We start from the raw sequence: 21306 nt of genomic DNA, 5'->3' as shown, positions 1-21306 counted from the left end.
GCTCCTATGCTGATAATGTAATGTGAAAGGCAAATTTGAAAAAGAAACTTCAGAACATTTGGCAGTGTTATGTCAGCAAGTAAATACCAACCATCTGGTCTCTAGATTGCTAATCTTTTCCTCGTCATTCTACGGGTAGCGTGCTTCCTGTGTGTGCATGCTTTAGACTGCATCATCAAACTTTTGAATTGCTCTTTTCTAGTGTTTTAACAAAAAACAAATTCTTTGGCAATTTGGGGTGAAATGTTGTTTGTATGCTTAGTAGAAACATTTAATTCTCCTACAGGTTATCTTGTTTTAAAGCATATTTTTGAAGCACGTTTTAAATGAGGATGAACACTTTCTTGTGTTCTCTTTGAGCAACAGCCCAGTCGTCTGCAGTGAACAACACCCGGTTATCTAGAGTTGGCTAATTATTACAAATTAGATTTTAGTTTGATCCCAGCTGAAGGCGGTGTCTTTGTAAAATATCTGCTATGTAGTGAAAAGTGCTGCTTGTATTCAAAATCTTTTATCCAGTATTGAAACATTTTTCTAAAGAAACAGAAAATAGCTCATGCAGAAGTATCTTTCAAAGGAAAGTCGTCTGAAAATCAATCATTATTTTAACTATACAAATTCTGTTTTCTTGAAATATGTTTATTCAACTATCTTCTAAGAATTTGGCAAATGATTCTTGAAGTATTTAAAATGTTAAGAATAAGAATCCAAATTTGGATTATATCCCAGTCAGATGTTGTGATCTTAGAGATAAGTTCTGCAATGCTGTGAGTTGTAAGAAGTGAACTGGTGCATAGAATTGAAGCTATAACATTTTCTACTTACTTAAACATGGAGGAGTATTTATCACAGCTTGAAGTAGGCTTGTGTCAGTGAGGGAAGCTACAAGAATATCAATTTTTTATGAACTGCAAAGCAAATATATTTAGAAAAGTAATTAAAACTACTTAAAAAACTCTCCATGAGCCTCGTTTATCAGCCCCACAGACTTAGCTGTAATTTATCTTTCATTCAATATAATTAGATCAAATTCATTCTGCTTTATAGCCACATAAAACCTTGTCCGCATGAACTTGGGCAGCGCTAACATTAGCAGCATGCTTTCTTTAAACTGTTATGAATAAGATTTTAAATACTTCTTTTTCAGTTAACTTAGCTTGTTACGTCACCAGATGAAAATGAAGTGCATTGCTACTAAGTCTTTCTCAAAAAATAAAGCTATCCACATAGAGCTTTATCTGTACATCTCACCTGTATGCAAGAATTTCAGCCTTTTTAGAGCTGGTTCATTTTGGCCAACAGAATTTCACCACAGTTGAAACAGCATAAAACAGATTGCACCAACTCAGTGTTTCTTTCATGTCTCCTTAATGGCAAGAACTTCTGGCGTGCACATTCTTGTGTGAGTAGGCTGCTCCATGCAACTTCCCATATACGTAGTAGGCTTTTTTTACTGAAGGTCTTTACATGAAGACAGGCAGCCAATGTTTCAGCATGAGTGGCATGGTGCCCAGTGTTAAGCTTCTTGAACACAGGTACACTGTTCTGTGCGTGAAGAAAATTCCTCTCTGACAGTCATCTGCTTCTATATGGCTATACAGAGGATTTCTGGATTACAGCAGGATCCACCTGGATCAGCTGGCTCGTGCAGTGACCACCAGAGATGCTGTACACTTAAAACAAAAAGGAGGAAGTTGTCTGCCACAGATTCAAAGAATTAATCTGGCCAAAACAACTCTCAAAAATGCATTTAATGGTCTCTTTGCATTCCTAAAGATCATTTGTAGTAAATGGCAGGATAATATAAAACGAAACCAAAGTTTTGGTGAAGCATAAAAAATATTTGACTTTATGCATATATATCTTAATGGTTTTTTTTTAATGCTAATAATCATGATTTTTACTCAGAATGAGGGTTGTCTTGTACTTTTAAAAGCCATTCAGAATATAGTTATGAAGCAGAAAAAGCTGAAGTCAGCCTGGCTTAAGTCAGATTTGAGAGCCAGAGCACAATCCTATAATTCTGCATGGAAAGTCTTAGCACTAAGAAAGCCTCAGCAGGGTGGACCTAAGTGTTACTGATAATGTTATGCCTTTCTGTCTGAACCTCAGGAGATCACCATGGGCAGGGGAGTATCTCTATTGGGGATCCTAAAGGCAATGTGAACTTGGTTTAAACGAACCCCAACCCAGTTGGTTCCCAAAGTTTGGTGATTAAGAGATCGTATGAGGAAAGCCCTTGGATTTGACTCTGCCACATCCTAACTGGGGAGGGGCTAATAAAACATGTTCTCTGACTCCAGGGTTAATAACAGAGAGGAGAGGATCCCTCCTCACTTTAATGCTGCATCCTGCATCATTTTTCCTGGAGTCAAGGTCTTTTATCAGGGGACATATTAAATAGTGCTTCAGGCTCTTGTTTTCTTTTTGGTTTCTTTTCATTGGAAGCATGTAGGAGCTCCAAGCGTGTTTATCCTGGGTTTAGGGATAAATGTGACACATTTATACTGAGATTTGTGCTGCCTCTTTGCTTAGAAAATGTGCTTAATAATAAATTTAGCCAGCAGAGTTCTGATAGATCACCAGTGTACAACGCTTGCTCACTTTTTGCAGAAGTTGTTGCTGTATGAGATGATGACTTTTTGGCAAGGTACTTAAAATCACAAGGAATGCTTCTCTTTTCCTTATAATAACAAAAACATACAGTGCTTCTTCAGAACAAATGTCAGCCATTACATGATACCCTGGCTCAGCATGGTATTCCTCAATACCTGAGGAATGCAGGGTACGTGCTTCCCGATTGTCTTCGAGAAATGCTGGGGTAGAGGTTTGTATGTTTGCAGTGACCCCAGGAACACCCAAACCATTTCTTGGGTCTCCAGTACTTGGCAAAGGTATGTGATGTATGTTTGCTTGAAGTAGATGTTTTTTGGTTGTATATATAAAAAGACACCAACTTTACTCATATCTAGTCATCAGTAACGGGAGAAAACTGGAGCTCAATGAGAAATGATTTGTGTTTTCCATTTTTGTGTACAACAAATGTTTATTCTATATTCACGAATTTGGAAAAACAAATAGAGCACATTCTATTGTAATGACATTACAATACTGGATGACTTAAAATACTGTTGTTTCATTTACATTTCAATGCTATCCAAAGGAGCATTCAGTCAATATCTTGGTCTAGTTGTGCCTGTTTCCACATAGATGCTCCAGCCTGTTAACATTGTAAACCTTCTGTTTTGCAAGTAGTATTATTCACACATCTAAGCGCACACAAGAATCTTTCAACCAAAACCATTTTTAAGAAAAAAAAACTATGTTATAATCTTTAATTAAATTACATTGTAGATAAGGACACAGTCACAAAGCCAAGTAAGTGGTATATAAATCAATCCTTTTATGTATAAATAGGATTTGAGAGGATAGAGCCCCTACTGTCCCATCAAGATTTAACAAGATCAGTATCCCTATTTAGCTCTACTACTTCACACCTCTTTGTACAGACTTATTTACACCATTGTGCTAGGATGGGAAACACAATCATCCAAATCATTTTGTTTTTGTATAAAAATATTTTCACCATTTCCTTACTAGCAAAAGCATCTCCTACTGGGGAGAAAACTGTATTTAGAAGAAAGAAAAAGGCACATTAGAAGATTGGATTAACTAGTAAAACAAGGGAGATGTTGATGGTAATGTGCTCATTTTGCAGTCCTCAGTGTGGGGAACATGACCTTCAGTGATCCTCTGGATTGGACTCTGATTCTTGATTGAAAAAGGACAAGATTTTCTGATTTAGAAAATAAGATATTTAGTGAAAATTTAGCTCTGAACTGCACATGAAATTGTCAACACGAAGCTAACTATAACTGGATTTTATATATAATCTTCCCTGTTGTTAAGAACAAAATTAAGCTAGGAAAATCAGTCTGAAGTTTATATAATGAAGGAACACTTAGCAATGACATTTACATATTGTTTTATTATTTTGAATATGTTGAAAGCATCAAATGAAAAAAAATATGACAGTTGTGCAAGGATATTTCTGTATGTCTAACATAAATCATTTTTGGTGCAATCATTACCTTTGTTAAATGAACAATTACACAATGGTAATTAGAACCAGAGACTTTGGATAAGATGCTGGACTTAGTTTTATTTTCTGACTGCTCATCTGGTGTCTGTAACAGCAATAACCATACTTCGTTAAAGTATGTGTTGTCAATCACTCCAAATCAAGTCTGACACACAGTATTGTGACAGTCACCGTCAGTTAAGATAGAGATGTCTCTACACTTAACAGTAAGCTACTTAGGCTTACATGCTAAAGCTTTTAAAGCCCAAAATGCACAAATCCTTATTATTTTGTTTCACACTCCTTTCTGTATTGTCTTCAAAGCAGTAAGGAAATTATAGCTGAAACTTTGTGTGGATTTTTGAAGGGCCATTAGTCACCTTTTTCACTTGTCTTGCTGTCAGCATAGTCATCATTTCCACACATGCTGAATAAAAGCACAATATTTGTTCATGAGCTAGTTGAGTGTTTCTGACTACAGGCAGGCTGCGAGAGCACACCTGTTTCCATGTCAGTGTGGCTGTTCTCCTGTTGCTGAACAATGTGCAGGAAATGCTGCTACAGAGACCTTCTGTGAAGATAATTACATTCTTCTGTGCTGCTACAGAAGACCTATCAATTCTGTTGGCTATTATGAATAGACAAGGTTCAGCATCTTTCTACCAGAGAGGTAATCTGACGCTGCCACAGAATAACTATTATAGAATCATAGAATGGCTTCGGTTGGAATCCCTTCCAACTCTTCTTAACCATCACCTATTCCATTGCCTTGCTGTGGGCTGGTTCCCCCCCACCGGATCAGGCTGCCCAGAGCTCCATCTAATCTGGTCTTAAGCACCTCCAGGGATGGGGCAGCCACAACCTCTCCAGGCAGCCTGTGCCAGTGCCTCACCAACTTCTTAGTAAAAAAAATCCCTCCTAATATCTAATCTAAATTTCACCTCTTTTAGTTCAAAATCATTCCTCCTTGTCTTATCACTATCTGCCCATGGGAAAAGTCAGTCCCTTTCATGTTTATAAGCTTCCTTCAAGTACTGTAAGGTCCCAGAGCCTTCTCTTCTCCTAGGTGAACAAGCCTAACTCCCTCAACCTTTCTTCATAAGAGGGGCACTCCAGCCCTCTGAGCATCCACATGGATCTCCTCTGAAACTGTTCCAACAGCTCCAAGCTGTCCTTTTAGAAGAGAATTGGAAGGCAATTCTTTACCTTGTGAAATCTTACTAGTAAAGAACTGGCTGGAAGTCCAAGCCAGGAGAGTGGTGGCAAATTGAATTAAATCCAGCTGATGAGTAGTCATGAGTGGTGTTCCCCAGAGGTCAGCAGTGGGGCCTGGCCTATTTGATATCTTTATTAATGACTTGGATGAGGGAATTGTGTGCACCCTCAGATAATATCAAGATGCTAGGAAATGTTGATCTGCCTGGGAGTAGGAAGGCCCTTCGGAGGGATCTAGACAAGGATGAAGTTCAACAAGACCAAGTGCTGGGTCCTTCGCTTTGGCCTCAACAACCCCAGGCAACATTACAGGCTTGGAGCAGAGTGGCTGGAGGACTGTATGGAGGAAATGGACCTGGGACTGTTGGTTGACTCTTGGCTGAACAGGAGCCAGCAGTGTGCCCAGGTAGCCAAGAAGGCCAATGGCATCCTGGCTTTTATCATAAACAGCATTGCCAGCAAGAGAAGGGAGGTGATTGTCTTCATGTTCTCAATTCTGGTAAGGTTGAGTACTCGAGTACCCTGTTCAGTTTTGGACCCCCCTCTAACAAGAGGCACGAGGTCCTGGAGTGTGTCTGGAGAAAGGTGTGGAAAGGTGGGGGGCTTGGCCTTTTCTCCCATTTAACTAGTGATAAACTAGAGGGAATGGCATCAAGTTGTGCCGGGGAAGGTTCAGGTTGGATATTAGGAAATACTTCTTCTCTGAAAGAGTGGTCATGTGCTAGAACAAGGTGCCCAGGGAGGTGATTGAGTCAGCATCCCTGGAGGTGTTCAAGATATGTTTATATGCTGTACTAAGGGACTTGGTTTAGTGGTGAAATATTGCGGGTTAGTGGACAGTTGGATTAGATGTTCTTGGAGGTCTTTTCCAACTTTGGTCATTCTATGGTCCTATTCTCTGATAAATATTTTTGGAGCAAATCCAAACATCTCTAAAGAACATTTTGAGTAAAGAGTTTAATGAGTTTTGTACCTTTATCTGAGGTGTAAAATCATTTTTTAATGTGTTGAATTTTTACTATCTTTAAAGGATGAGTAATTGCTTATATAGAAAATAGTGTGTCTGGTAGCAGGTCTGTCATCTGTAATTTTACACTCATCTGCCACAACATCTGTGAGGTTGATGAAAAGAAATAATGCTTGTTTTATTCAATTATTTTTCCTCCTGGAAGCTTTTCTTATAAATACTGGTGAGAGATGGAATACAACTGGAATCTATTGCTCTGAAATGTTTTGTGTTGGTAGAAGTCAGCTTGAGATGGAGTTAAGAAGAAAATAACAGCACAATGAAGTGACAGAGGCGGGAGTGGAAGGGCAGATTCCTTTATTTTTCTAGTGAGGTTTTTCTCTTGGCCTGTTTTTTAAATATATTTATTTAATTTTAACCCCTAAAGCCTCCACTGCAGCATGTAGTGAATGTTTGAGTAGGGGCAGGAGATACCGTGAAAGCTTAGAGGAAAATTAGAGGAAATACTGAAGTGAAACCATCAAGCCAGTTTTAAACAGTAAATTTTTCTTACTGAGAAGCCAGCAGCAAGCTGTAGGATATATATGTGCTGCTCTGGGGAAAAATACTGGAAGGAAAGATTAGTGCTGTCCTTCAGCTTTTGACTGACAGGTTCAGTTCCATGTTAGGCTTCCTTTGCCTAGAGATAGACATGGAAATGAGTAAATCCCCTATTCTGAGATCTTGTCACTCGTGCCACGTTCTGTCTGGATGGCGCAGCCTCCCGTACGGTAGAAAACTACAACTAACGTACAAGACCATCCATAGTTCTGCACTTGGGACGCTCCATTCTGGGCAGAACGCCTCAGCTCCGTTCGAAAGGGCGCCGGCAGTCCGCGCCTGCGCACTGCGCTCCTTCTCTGGAGGCGAGATGGCTCGGGAAGGGGAAGAACTACCACTCCCGGCATGCCCCGCGCGGTCCGCTCCGTACGGCCGCAGGGAGCCGGCCGCACGCGGAGCACGTCGGAAGCTGTAGTTCTTCGGCGCTGGGTATTGTCTCTCCCCTTTCTCTGTCCGGGAACCCGACCGCCACCCCTGCCGGGTGAGTGCGCTGAGTGACAGCTCCACGCAGCCAGTGGCCGCCGCGCGTGTGGCGGAGCCCGGCGCTCGTCTCCTCGGTGACCGGGGGAGCCGGTGCCTCAGCAGAGTAGCCGGAGTCCTGGGGGACGGAGGTGAGTGGCTCTGGGCGGGGGGAACCGTCGCCGCCGCCCGCCTCTCCCCTCCCCCTCAGCGCCCGGGACCCCGCTGGGGTTGCGGCGGGCGGAGGGGCGACGGACGGGCGCTGGGCGGCGAACGGAGCGTGGGGGGGGCGCGGCGGAGGGGGAGGGTCCCGTTACCGCTCGCCGTGCTTCGACCCATCCGTGCGGGCTCAGGTGCTGCTCCGCCCCTCCGGGACCGTTGCTCGGGTCTTCGAGCGGCCTCCGCGGGGCGGCGGGGCCCGGCCGGGGGCTGAGGGCAGCACCTGGAGCGCGCGGCGGGACGGGGCTCGAGCGGCGCCCCGCTGGGATCCGCCCGGAGGCGAAGTGCCCTGAGGCGAAGTTGTGCCGGGCGTTTTGTGGCGGAACGCAGCTGCCTCAGGCTGGAGCACAGCGCTCCCCACCGCTTCTGGAACGTGTTTTGTTGAAAAGAATTAAGAATAAGAAGCCCGGCTACCGACGGCAGCTTTTTGCCTCCTTCCATACAACAAATGGGTCCAGATTGTAAATACGCGGCTGTTTATACTACAGCTTTAGCAAACTTTGTCGTCGATGGTGTGAATGTTGTCAAACAGAGCAGCAAATGTTCCATTGTGTTCTTTATGCTCCCTACGCTGCAGAGAGTTTCTACGAACAAATATTTCGTACCCTGCTGCTCTTATTGAGAAATATTTCGTACCCCGCAGTTGCTGTCTGTATAGGAGACATAATGGTGTGTTTGGTCAAATCTGGAACGCTGGTGGTTTTGTTCTATCAAAACACCGTCCCACCCAAGTTCCCGCACGACTGGTAGCCGTCTTCCACAGCTTGTCCTGTTACATTTCTTGTGTAACTTGTCTATAAGCACCTACCCCATTTTAATAGTGAGTGGCATTCAAATGGTATAACTCCATTTGATCTTTGCGGTGGCATCATTTGTCAAAGTCAGCGCTGCCCTAATGAGTGGCAGTGAGCGGAGGAAGGTGCTGAGGAGTCTTTTGCATTACTTTAGGACTTGTGTAGCCTCTCTCCTCCATTTGTGCTTTCCATGGTTTATCGTCCAGCAGCCCTCACACTGGAAAACAGAATGGAGCCAACCAGTTCTCTGCCTTTCCAAAACCCCTGACCACAGAAAGCATATTAACATGGGTACCATGGTGCTGAGTATTAGCTCATTGCCCACGGCTTTCCTACATGGGTTGATGGTCAGCAGTGTTGTGTCACTGCCACACGTTCCCTCATGCTGCTGCTTTCACATGCCCTCTGTTAAGGTTAAAGTCTAACCTAGGAGCGTATCTCCTCTTTCTGTTTGCACTTTTTGTTGCCATGAATTAACAAGAACAGGAAGCCAACTGCCTCTGCTTTGAAAATAAGCAAATAAGTACTGCTTTCTCTGTGATAGAGGGTTTCAGAAATGACATGAAAAGCTGGTGTGGGTATGTGAAAACACGGCATAAAGAAATGCTACATTCGTGGGATAAAATATAACTCAGTAATTGGTATTTTTGGTGTTTTCTACCTTGAAAACAATTGATTGAAATGGAAGACTGGAGCGATGCTGGCAGAAAGCTCAGATGTTTCTTTTTGTTTTGTGTGATAAAGATGAGGTATGTGGGCAGATTATGTCATTTCACATACGTGAACAACTCTTAATTAGTATGGGTTGGTGTTTCTGTCTGAAATGTCCTTTGAAATCTTTTATAGTTACTAAACTCTTTGTTCTGTGTTGGTGTGGTGCAAACTTTGCTAGACTTTCTCAAATTGTAGTAATTTTGTTTTCAGTGTTTTTCAAATGATAGCAGTAATTCTGTACACTCAGTGTTTCACAAAGCTGTGTTATTTGCTTAAGTCTTAGTTATTGTGTATTATTCTGGTTTTTTTTTTTTTTTTTTGCCTATTTCTCATTTAAATTGCATATATCTTCCTGGCTGATATTTGCTAATGTATTTTGCCATTGCACAGATGTTCTTTTCTTCTTTAAGAAGACTTTATCATCCTTAGCAATAGAAGGTCAAAGTAAGCCTGCCCACATGTTGTGTCATGGTGTAAATCTTTTTTTCAGACCTACTGTATTTGACTGAATCACAGAATGTAGCTATGCTATCAAATTAATAAAATTCATAGTAATTACAGCAGTGTATTGCTGATAGGCTTGTTAAGATCCAGTGTTTGGTTTGTACTGAAAATCAACAGCTCAGACCATTTTATCTTTGGTTGCTCATGACGATTATCACAGATTATGTCATTCACTACCAATTTCATGTTTTAGTAAACATGCAGATATACAAAGTTTTCTGCCAGGGCCAGAAAAAAGTGTCTATTTCACTGGATATGCTACACATTTTATAAGTTATTCTAGTAAAATAATACTCAGATGTAACTGCTTTGAAACTGTGGCAGTCTGTGCCATTTTTATGCCATACCTCCTTAGCACCAGGTTTCAAGTCTGTGAAGGACTAAAAAGAAAGCTTAGGCAATGAGATAATTAGGTAATTTAGGTTTGAAATCAGGCTGTAAGATGTGTATGTTTTTATAACTCCTTTGTTAATAATCTCTCTTAGAATCTGGTTATGAAAAACATTAGTTTTGTAATTTATCCATTTGCCTGTCATGCCATTGTTGTAGAAGAGCATATTTCAGTGCTGTGGGTTCTTGCAGGAGAACCACATTTGTCCTGAAGTTTCCTAGATAAATTTGGTGAGCTGCTTTTTCTGTGGATGTGATAGGCAAAAATATTTAATACTCAATAATGTTCAGCTTCTGAGATAAGGAGATGATGGTTTTTCCAGTGATGTAACACAATCTATCAATGCCTTTTAGTGTGTGTGTGTGTGTGTATGTATAGATATCTATATATATCAGGAGTGAAAAGTCCTTTAATGTTGAATTTTCAACTTTACACATGCAAAATCACACAGTTAAATGTGTAGTTGTTCCCAGCTCTGGACCATCATCATTAGAGAAAAGTGGCATAGTAAAAGCAGCCTGCTGTTTTGTTCTTACAGTGATCATGGATTTTGGAATGATCTTCCCTATCAGCATGTATCATCTGGAATAAAAACCTGATGTTTAAATGGCACAGATTAGGAGGGCAGACAGACTGACTTGTGAGTAGAGTTAAACGAAGTCCTCGCATAGCAAGTGGAGGACTAACTACATTGTCTTTTTTTTAGTCATACTTACAATACTTTTTTATTTATTAGAAAGACAGATGAAATCAGTTGCTTCAGTATTACAGGACTGATTTTTTTGTTGCAGCTCCTGCTTTTTATTACATTTTTGATCAGATTATCTATAATCTAATTTTCTTTTAATTCTTTCCTTTCCTCTTCAGACCAGTACACACGTCTAGGTGCCAGAAATTACAGTGCTTTCTGTTAACCAGTGTAGCAGCCCAGTGCTGTGTTGTACCCAAGGGAAACACGAGGGTATTTTCCAGACAATCAGGAACAGAGATTTTCATAGAAAGACAAATGAGAACATGTTTATATTCATGCCTCTTGCTAGCTGATACGTATTTATGGCTGGGCATTTGTTGTTGTCGTTGGTTATTTTTGTTGTTGTTGAAGAAATATTTCTTGCAAAGGTGCATTGGTGTTGAATGATTACACTCAATGTGCCAGAGCTAAGTGCAGACAGCTATATGCACGGTGGTCTCTGAGGTCCAAAGTTTTGCTTCAACAGGAAGAAGTGAACCTATTTTTTAAGACATGAGACTGGATGTGAGTTGAGAGGGCTCTCCTAATGTTTGAGCCCACCAAAATGTTTTCGAAGCATTTCGTATGTTATGATTTCTGTCTGAAGGTTAAGTGTGAAGTTTCATTGCTTTTTAAAGCTATTTTCTTAAATTACAGAGGAACCATGGTCATTGAAACTGGATAATTGGTATATTATAACAATTTGCAGAAACCATGCTACATTAAGAACTGCAGCAGAGAATGTGAAAAAATGAATGTGCCTATGTTTAAAAACAAAAGCAAACAAACCTAACTGTCCAAAGTAAAACCAAAACTCTTGGTGCAGCCTTTCTGAAACGGTGGCACTTACCCGAGTGTAATTTGGACAAGACACTGAGCCTTCAGCATAACCACCAAAATTCAATGAAAACTACCATTGCTGTTCACATAAAGCTGCTTTACCTTACTTATAAATCTACTTGATTAATACTGGCAAGTTGCGGAGCTCCTTCTTTGTTCTTCTTTTTCTGGAAGTTTTTATCTGAGCTAAAATGTGTGCATGTTGGAATGACTGAAGGGCAATTTTTATAGTGTTTGCTTTCTGAGAAGTTGAGTTCGTTTTCCGGTTTTGAATCTATGTTCTGATACATGATTGAATGTCTGTTTGTTGCTCTGTATGTAAATGAAATGTGTGTGCAAAAGTTGAAATCTGAGATGCTTATTTTAAGTTGCCTTTAAAATCAGTCAGGCAACTCTAGGGGTTATTTATTGAACCTCTTCTAGATGGATACATTTGGTGCTTGTTTCCGTACATTGAATATAAAGGAGTGGGCAGTACCTGCGCAGAAACAATTTTAAGATGCCTGGGAAAGGGCAGAATTTTCATTTTACTGTGAAATCTTGTGGTATCGCAGTGGTGTGCTAAACCAGAAGTTAACTGAATAGTGGGTAAAATGATGGGGTCCTGGGGAAGATGTGATGTGACACAGTATAAAAACACTGGGCTGTACAGCAGGAGACTTAGATCCTCTTCTTAGCTTTGCCATTAAATTACTTTGTCATTTTGGACAGCCACTTTATTTGCATTTGCTACTGCTTTATCGTTAGTAAAATGTCAACTTTGATGCCCATTCTTTTCAAGCTTTTGAATGCTGTGTTAATTCTCTTGCAGTAGTTTTTGTTAGAACCCACTGATTTCTGAATAGTAAGGGGAATGCTGGGTACTAAAAAAAGAATGAAATATCACTCAGAATAAAAATGCCTTTTTTTCCTTTCTTTCTTTAGAGCTTCGTCAGATGAAGGCCTGATACTGTGAAACATGGCACAACCTCGGACTAATTAAAAGTTTTCCTGTTTCAGGAAAAAAAACTAACAGCAACATGTATAGACCTGGGGAGACAGTCAAACGTCGACTCAATATGCATGCACCTCCTCGGATAAGGAGTGTGGAAGTTGCTAGAGGAAGAGCAGGTTACGGGTTTACCCTTTCTGGACAAGCTCCTTGTATTCTTAGTTGTGTTATGAAAGGAAGCCCTGCGGATTATGTTGGACTTAAAGCAGGAGATCAGATATTTGCCATTAATGAAATTAATGTGAAAAAGGCATCTCATGAAGATGTGGTGAAACTTATAGGAAAATGTTCTGGAGTTCTCCACATGGTCATTGCTGAAGGGATTAGTCATATGGATTCATGTTCAAGTGATGAAGAAGTTGGCTTTTATGATGGAAAGGGATGGCTGAAGCCCAAACCTGACTCTAAAGCTCTAGGTATAAACAGAGCGGAGAAAGTTGTTGAAGAAATGCAGTCTGGTGGCATTTTCAACATGATCTTTGAAAGTCCTAACCTGTGTGCTGGGAACTCAGATAATTCTGCTCCGAAACAGAGATCGTTTTCAGATTCTGCTGCTATTAAATTTGAAACTGGAAATGAAAGTTTAAGTAATCCAAACCTACTGTCAAAGGATGAAATATCCAAAGTTCTGAATGATGATTCGGTTTTTAGAGTTGGATTGGAGAGTGTGGAAGACTTTGGATTAGATGCAAGCATTTTGAATGTTGCCATGATTGTAGGTTACCTAGGCTCAATTGAACTTCCTTCAACAACCTCGAATTTGGAAAATGAGAGCCTGCAGGCTATTCGTGGATGCATGAGACGTCTGCGGGCAGAACAGAAAATTCATTCATTAGTGATGATGAAGATAATGCATGACTGTATTCAGCTGTGCAGTGACAAATCAGGTGTAGTGGCAGAATATCCTGCAGAGAAACTGGCATTCAGTGCTGTTTGCCCGGATGACAGAAGATTCTTTGGACTAGTTACAATGCAAACAAATGATGATGCAAGCTTGGCTCAGGAAGATGAAGGGGTTCTGAGGACATCTTGCCATGTTTTTATGGTGGATCCTGAATTATTTCATCATAAAATTCACCAGGGCATAGCAAGACGTTTTGGATTGGAATGTACAGCGGATCCAGACACAAATGGCTGTCTAGAGTTTCCAACATCATCTTTGCCTGTTCTTCAGTTTATTTCTGTCCTGTATAGGGATATGGGGGAACTGATTGAGGGAATGCGTGCAAGGGCTTTTCTTGATGGTGATGCAGATGTTCATCAGAATAATAGTACAAGCAGCAACAGTGACAGTGGAATTGGAAACTTTAATCAAGAAGAAAAAAATAATAGAGTCCTAGTGGTTGATTTAGGGAGCAATCCAAGTAAACATATTCCTAGCAGTGTATGGGAAAATCCAGTCGGAAGGGGACAAAATCAGCCTGCTGCACATTGGAATGGCTTCTGTCATGAACAGGAAGGAAACATTCCTTTAGAAGTGATTCAGAACGATAAGTCCCAAAACCTAAACAAGCACTTAGGTCCTTCTGCTCGTATTGAAGTTCCACTGGTTTCCTCTCGAAATTCAGTGCCCCCATCAAAGAAAAGCAGTGCAGGCGTAGGCAGTCAGAGGTGGTTGCCTGTGCATGTTTTACAAGAGTGGCAGCATGGGAATGCTAGTGACCAGGAGTCTTACACTGATTCTACGGATGGCTGGTCAAGCGTTAACTGTGGTACCCTTCCCCCTCCAATGAGTAAGATCCCAGCTGACAGATACAGAGTCGATGGCAGCTTTGGTCAGCCGCAGTTAAAATCTCATAAAAATGAATGGTCTAAGAAGATGTTTTGCATGCAAAACAAGTTTGGCCTTCCGCACAGCGTTAGGAAGTCTAAAGAAGATAAAAAGGTAAGGAAGTTTTGGTATTGACTCCTAGAAAAACCCCCAAAAGCCACCCTAACCCAACAGCCTATGTTATTTGAACTCCATGATACCTGCATGTTAAAATTTACATGTGTAGTATTAGCATTTACAACATTTCAGATGAAGAAAATGTGGATTATTAACATTTACAGCATTTCAGATGAAGAAAATCTTATGGCTCTTTCTCCTTTGCAGAGGTTTTTCATATTCCTGTATAATTGAGTGCAGCTCTGGAATTGTACTTCTGCTGGGAGTGTTGTCTGTGAGAGCTTTCTCACATTGCTTCTTGTCTTCATTGTTTCCAAATGTTGTAGTGGCACTGTAATGAAAGGAGACATGACATTCTAGCAACTGCAGTTCTTTCTGACTTCCAGCAGCAAAAGAATGGAAACAGTCTGGATCTCCAGTCTGGTTTCTTCTTTTTAGAAGGCTGGCCTGCAAATGTCATTATTTTAGTGATATCTGTTTTTATACATTTGTAATCTAATCATTAGTCAAAAACATGTTATAAACTGTTAACTTTAATGAAATGAGACAATTTCATTATCACAGAAGTTAATTCCAGCAAACCTCTCAATAGAAGCAGTGTTAAACCTACGTTAAAGGATAGCTGTTAATCTTAGTGTCCCTTATTAGGTCACAGATCTAATATACTGTCAGCAAGCTGTGGTTCAGATTTTATTCCAAATTAGTCTTTCATCTGCTCCTTTTGTTACCATTGAATTTCTGTAAACCAAAGCAAGAAGAATTAAAAATAAATGTATGGAAGGAGTATCCAGTATTATTATATACTGCTCCCTTTGCCATGTACGTGTTTTCCTGTTGAGGGAAGTCAGGGAGATTTTGCTGATGACTGGGATTCCAGTAGAGTGGAGATCACCAGTGTTGCACTAAAAAGTTAATGGCAAGGAATTATATTTAAAACCAGAGAAATACCAAACCTCATGCTCCAAATGAGTCTTCAAGAAGCATTGTTCTTTCAGAACTGATTTAAGTCTCCATCACACTATCCCAGTCTACTTCTGGGAAACAAAGTTCACCTGGTTTAAAATATCCAACTGTTTCTCACTGTATAAAGTGAATGACTGCAGGCATTCGTTGGTTGTTTCAAACCTTTATAGACAAAATCTTTGTGTTGTTGTGACACTCAAGGGATAGATATTTTGGTGCCTACGATGCAAGATACCTATTGTCCCATTCTGTTTGTTACCCTCAAGACCACACAGTTTGTGATCTGCTTTCCCTGATGGGCCAGGGAAAAAGCTTCCTTCCATGAAGCCCCTGGTGAGCTGAGGATGCTGGTCCTTTGGAAACTGGAGAGCTCCAGCTGCAGTTTCTGCTCCAGATATCACGGGATGCTGTTGAAATTTCTTGAAGGTCTCTGCTACACCTTTGTGTCTGCAGTGTTGTCCATGATTGTAATACAGTTTGGACTTTTTCACAGGTTTAAACACAACAGTTTTATGTTTGAAATGCATTTCATGGAATATACTAATAAGAATCACATTGAAAATTTTGCACTTTAAAAGAAAAGATGTTCTGTATGTGTTTAAACAGCAGTAATACGCCTACTGTATCACTCACATCAACATTTACCACAATATATATTACAACACAAAACATTACAATTACTCTTCTCTTTTAAGTGCATTTGCTAATAAAATAAGTATCCTGTTGTCTGATTAATAGTAATTTTGCTTGCAAAAGAGACATTTTAAATGTTCCTACGTGGCTTTAGCCTTTATTCTCGTCATTAAGGCAACAGAACCTTTTTTGTGTTTTATTTTTTTTCCAGTTCTATTGAAGGCTGTTGAAACAGATGAGGAATGCTCATGAAAGTCTTGAAATCATTTGCAAGCATAAGTTGCAAGCTTTTAGTATTATTCAGAGTAATTCATAGTGATGAGGTAATGATGTGTTTTCATTTTATGTCTTTGATGAAAATAGTCAGGAGATGTCATATTATGGGTGAACCTACCTCTGTTTTTCTGTAGGTACTGTGGAAATAGGGAAAGCCCCTAGTTTTGTATTTTAGAGCACTAATTTGCTTTCACAATGAAGTGATATTCAGACTTTCTTTCTTGCTGTGTGTGGAGAGAACAATGCCCGTTCCATAACATTGTGTAGATGTGTTGGCTAGATGCTGTGCTGTAGGAAACTCCTGGGCTTTCTTTGACCTTTTAAAGGGGCAGGACTGATTTTTTTTTTTTTTTTTTAATAGCATGCTCAAACACCTTCCAGTCATGGAATAAAGTATATAAGCTGTCCACCTGGGATTCTATCCATATTTTTACAACTTAGTGGCTGAATCTAATCTGATTCTAATGTTTAATTTGTCAGACCAGCCCTTAAATTTCTTTATTATTATTTTTTTCTTGTCTGTGGCATTAGAAGAGGGGTGGCCAGCAGGGACAGGGAGGTGATTTTCCCCCTCAACTCTGCTCTTGTGAGGCCCTATCTGTAGTACTGTGTCCAGGTCTGGAGCCCCCAGAACAAGAAAGACAGCTGCTAGAGAGTGTCCAGAGGAGAGCCACGAAGATGATCAGCGGACTGGAGCACCTCCCCTATGAAGACAGGCTGAGGGAGCTGGGCTTGTTCAACCTGGAGAAAAGAAGGCTGCAGGGTGACCTCATTGCAGCCTTTCAATACCTAAGGGGAGCCTACAAACAGGAGGGGAATGAACTCTTTGAAAGGGTTGACAACTGCAGGACAAGGGGAAATGGTTTTAAGTTGAGGGAGGGAAGCTTTAGGTTGGATGTCAGGGGGAATGGTCATGGCATGAAATGCAGCAAAATGTACTCTGTTGTACAGTGTTAATGGGAATGAGAAGGGCATAAACTCCTGATTTTATAGCTGCACCTATAAAATATTTGTGAATTGTACAGAGCACAAGTGTAGATGTGAGAAAGCTCCATATATGCAGAACTGGATGTGGGAAGTACCTCTTGTGGGTAGGAAATATATATATGGCATCTTAGGCTTGTTTTCTGGGCTTTGTTTTCCCTTTAGTGTTGTAGCTCCTTAGTGATGATTTTTTTTTTCATTTTATGAATTAGAATTGAAATTAATTTTGTAATAATTGGTAAAATTGCATGTTTTTTACATTACTCTTCTTTGCATTGCCACTAAGCATTTTAAATTTTAATGTAAGTACAAGAAGTTGAAAGTAATTAAAATTGTCTAATTTGACTAAGTGAAATTGGATAGATTGGGCTTTTTTTTTTTCCTTTTGCTTTAAAATGTTATTGAAAGAATTATTCTTTTTGAACTTGTGTACATTCACAATGGCTGTATTTTTTGTCTTTTGATCCTTATCATATGGAGAGGAGGAGAAATGTGAGTTCATCCAGGAAATACTGGTTCTATTCTACCTCTTCTGACTTAGATTTACTGAAAGGTGTACTTGGTCCTGTGCACTCCTACAGTTGTTTCCTGCACTGAACTCCATGTTTCCTGAGTTCCTGAAAAGTTTCACTTGAACAGCTTTCTGCTGAGGCATCTAATGAGACTTTTTAGGAGGCTCTCCTTGACTCTTAGTTGAAAACAAGAAGTGGGAGGCTATGAGTCTCAGCATGACTAAGAAAGATTTCTGGTAGTGAGAAGCTTCTGAATTGCTGCAAAACTGATACTGGATAGGGGTGTGTGGTTTAATGAGGTCTTTGAGACTAGCAGATGGTTTCAGTGGGAATAGAATAATTCCTGCTCTTTTGTTTGTTACTCCTTTGCTATTGCCTTGTTATTTCCACCTTCAGCATCCCGCCTACTGATCCTTTTACATAATTTCGGTTACAAAAAAGCAAAGAACTGTAAGAAATGTGAAAACATCAGGGGATGTTAGGATTGGCAAGGGACTTGAGGAATTGCTGAACAAGGAAGCATTCTTTTCCCTGTAGACTAAATTAATCTAGTACATTTGATTTTGTTCAACTCTCACTCTCTGATTTCAGGCTAGGGCCTGGCCAAAAAATCCAACTGTCACTGTTTTAAATTAAGTCTTACAGGGAAAATAGTCATTTTTCTACTGGAGAGCTTTATAACAGTCAGAATAGACTCTGAGTTTTCTTTCCACAAAGACAGTAACCTAGGTGCTGACCTAGTTTGTTTTAATATTGTGGAGGAATACAGAACATTTCAGATCACAGGTGGCTTTACAACCAGAGCTTAATAACTGATATTTGGGTATGAGTTCTGTTCCAAGTGAGTATGGCAAATCTACTGCAGCATTTTAAAATTGAGTATTGCTTTTTAGATACCTTCTTCTGCTTTGCATTTGTTACAAGACTTTTACCTTGACCACACTGCAGTTTGTGCTCATGAAGAGAGTGAATTTGTGAATGGACAGCATCTGTAGATCTTAGGGGAGGAAAAAATAAACTCATTGTATGATGCTCACTGAACAGTATTAAAATTCTTTTTTTAAACCAAAGAATTTATCAGCTGCTTTGTGACCTTCATGATTTGTAAAAATTTAGAAGACAGATAAATGGCACTGTGGGGTTTCCTAATGCCTATTTGCTTATTAGTATGTATTCTGGGTTACATGTGTATATATGTTTTGATCAGAAGTTTAACTGTAACTACTTTAGATCTTCATTTTCAAAGCAAGTAGTATTTAAAAAGATGCTTTAAGAATGGATTTCTCTTTTTAGTGAAATTTTTTAATTTGCTTCAAGTGCAAGAACTGCAGTTTTTATTGTTGGTAACTGGGTGGTGAACCAACTGAAAGGCAGATATTTTAGATGCAGAGACAATGTTGGCAAAGCTGTGTGGTTCCCATATTTGTTTTTTTGTTGTATAATTACATGTTTTTTTTTTCCCCTTTCCTCTACAATTCTGTTTGCTCACTAGTTTAAATTGTTCCGTCCCAGCTGTTTGTAAAGCAGAATTAATGGCAGCTGGATTGCTATTCTTGTACAGTACAATTTAATGTTAACATTTGGAATTGCAGGCTTTGATCTCATTTGAGATGTACTTCTATATCTTAAAGAGAACACAACTGAAATCCCAAACACCAAGCTGGAACTCAGGATGAGCTAATGCAAATTACTCTGCAAAGCAACATTCGTGTGAAATATGAATATGATATTTTGCTTGAGAAAATGAAAAGCAATTAAATGTTTAGTCATTTCAGGCAGCTTTTCATATGCCTTATAATCTTTCAAAATAATGACTTTTAAAAATGCTCATCCTTAGGATCCTTAAAAATGTATGAAAATCTGAAATAATGCTTTTCTGTGAAAAGGAAATCATATAAATTCTGGAGAATAAATATATTTAAAGCAGTGTTTATTTTGTGGAAATCTCATTTCAAATCGAGGGACTATGAGATGTCTTAATATTTCCGAGCTAGCATTGAGTTGCCAAGCCACAGGAAAAGGCAGCAACGTGAGAAACAAGGGGAAAATAGATGGAGAAAAATAATTGGCACAGAATTAATTGAAAATTATGAAAAAAATGGCTATATCTCAAATTCTAAACATGAAAGTTTTCAGTTGTAGGAGAACGGATCCTGGTTCCTTGCAGCGGAAAAGATACAAAGGAAAGAAGAAAGCGAGCTGCGAAATAGCAGTTCTTCATGGGAGAAGAAATAGATCAATACAGAATAAAGCAACAAAAATAAATATGAAATCCATAAAACTCACCTGAAGGGTTTAAATAGAAACATGAAGAAATTACGGTTCAAGGAAAAGGCTTCAAAATTCATTCTGTCAATAAAATAGCCATTAAGACATCAATAAATTTGCAAAGACGCTACTGGAGAAGATACTCTGCATCACCAAGCCAAATTCTAACTATTCTAGGTAGTCGTCATTCCTTCCATACACGTAGCATATGTACCTTTGAAAAAAATGTTTGCACTCCAATTTCTGCAGGAGAATTGTTCCAGGACAAAGCTATTATGATGTTAGAAACTTTTCTTTATTCTCCAGACTGAACTCTAGTCATGATCATCTTCTACCCATTTCTTCTGCTGCTGGTGTCTCTGTTAGTGCAAGGCACTCTTTCTTCAGGGTTTACTTTTTTTGCTTATGCACAGAAATCATGTTCTCTTTTGGCCTTCATTTTGTTTGATGTGAAATGCATAGTCTCTCAGCGTTCTGGCAAGTAAAGATTTCATTCTCCTGATAACTTCAGTAGTCCTTTTCTGAACCTTTTATAGTTTAAATTCTTTCTGGGAGATAGGTGACTGAAATTTCACACCAATCTTCAGGTTAGGGGCTGTCCTGCTGGAGATGAGCTCTGCAGAGAAGGACTTGGGTGCCCTGGCGGACAACAGGTTGGCCATGACCCAGCATTGTGCCCTTTTGGCCAAGAAGGCCAGTGGTATCCTGGGGTGCATTAGAAAGAGCATGGCCAGCAGGCCAAGGGAAGTGATCTTCTCCCTCTACTCTGACCTGCTGAGGAATACTGCGTTCACTTCCGGGCTCTTCAGTTCAAAAAAGACAGGAAAGACTTCAGTGGAGGGCCACAAGTATGATGGGAGGCCTGGAGCATGTCCCTTATGAGGAAAGTCTGTTCAGCATGAGGAAGAGAAGGCTGAGAGGAGATCTCATCACTGTTTATGAATATCTGAAGTGTGGAAGTCAAAAGGATGAGGCCAGGCCTTTTTCAGTGGTGTGCAGCAACTGGACAAGGGGCAGTGGGCACGAACTGGAGCACGGGAAGTTCCATAAAACATGAATAAGAACTATGAGGGTGACAGAGCACTGGAACAATCTGCCCAGGGAGGTTGTGGAGTCTCCTTCTCTGGAGTTATTCAAGACCCACCTTGACGCTTTCCTGTGCAACCTGTTGTAGGGAACCTGCTTTTGCAGGAGGGGCTGACTAAATGATCCCCAGCACTCCCTTCCAGCACATAGAATTCAGTGATTCAGTGATAAGGTTTTGTGTAACTGTAGTG

The 21306-nt window shown here is 40.0% G+C and overlaps 1 protein-coding gene across 3 annotated transcripts in view; it reads left to right on the top strand.

Annotated features, from left to right (window-relative positions):
• Positions 1–7315: 7315 nt before the first annotated feature.
• Positions 7316–21306, top strand: part of RGS12 (regulator of G protein signaling 12) — an 89455-nt gene continuing 75464 nt past the window's right edge. For all 3 annotated transcript variants that reach the window (XM_085223548.1, XM_085223549.1, XM_085223547.1), the window contains exons 1-2: positions 7316–7474; positions 12439–14390. In XM_085223548.1, coding sequence (XP_085079674.1) covers positions 12534–14390 — 1857 coding nt within the window. In that variant the 5' untranslated portion in view covers positions 7316–7474; positions 12439–12533. The remainder of the gene's footprint in view (positions 7475–12438; positions 14391–21306) is intronic.

This window comes from Meleagris gallopavo, chromosome 4, assembly GCF_905368555.1.
Source record: "Meleagris gallopavo chromosome 4, MGAL_WU_HG_1.1, whole genome shotgun sequence".
In the NCBI taxonomy this organism is placed as follows: Eukaryota; Metazoa; Chordata; class Aves; order Galliformes; family Phasianidae; genus Meleagris; species Meleagris gallopavo.
This window is presented reverse-complemented; position numbering and strand designations above follow the sequence as displayed.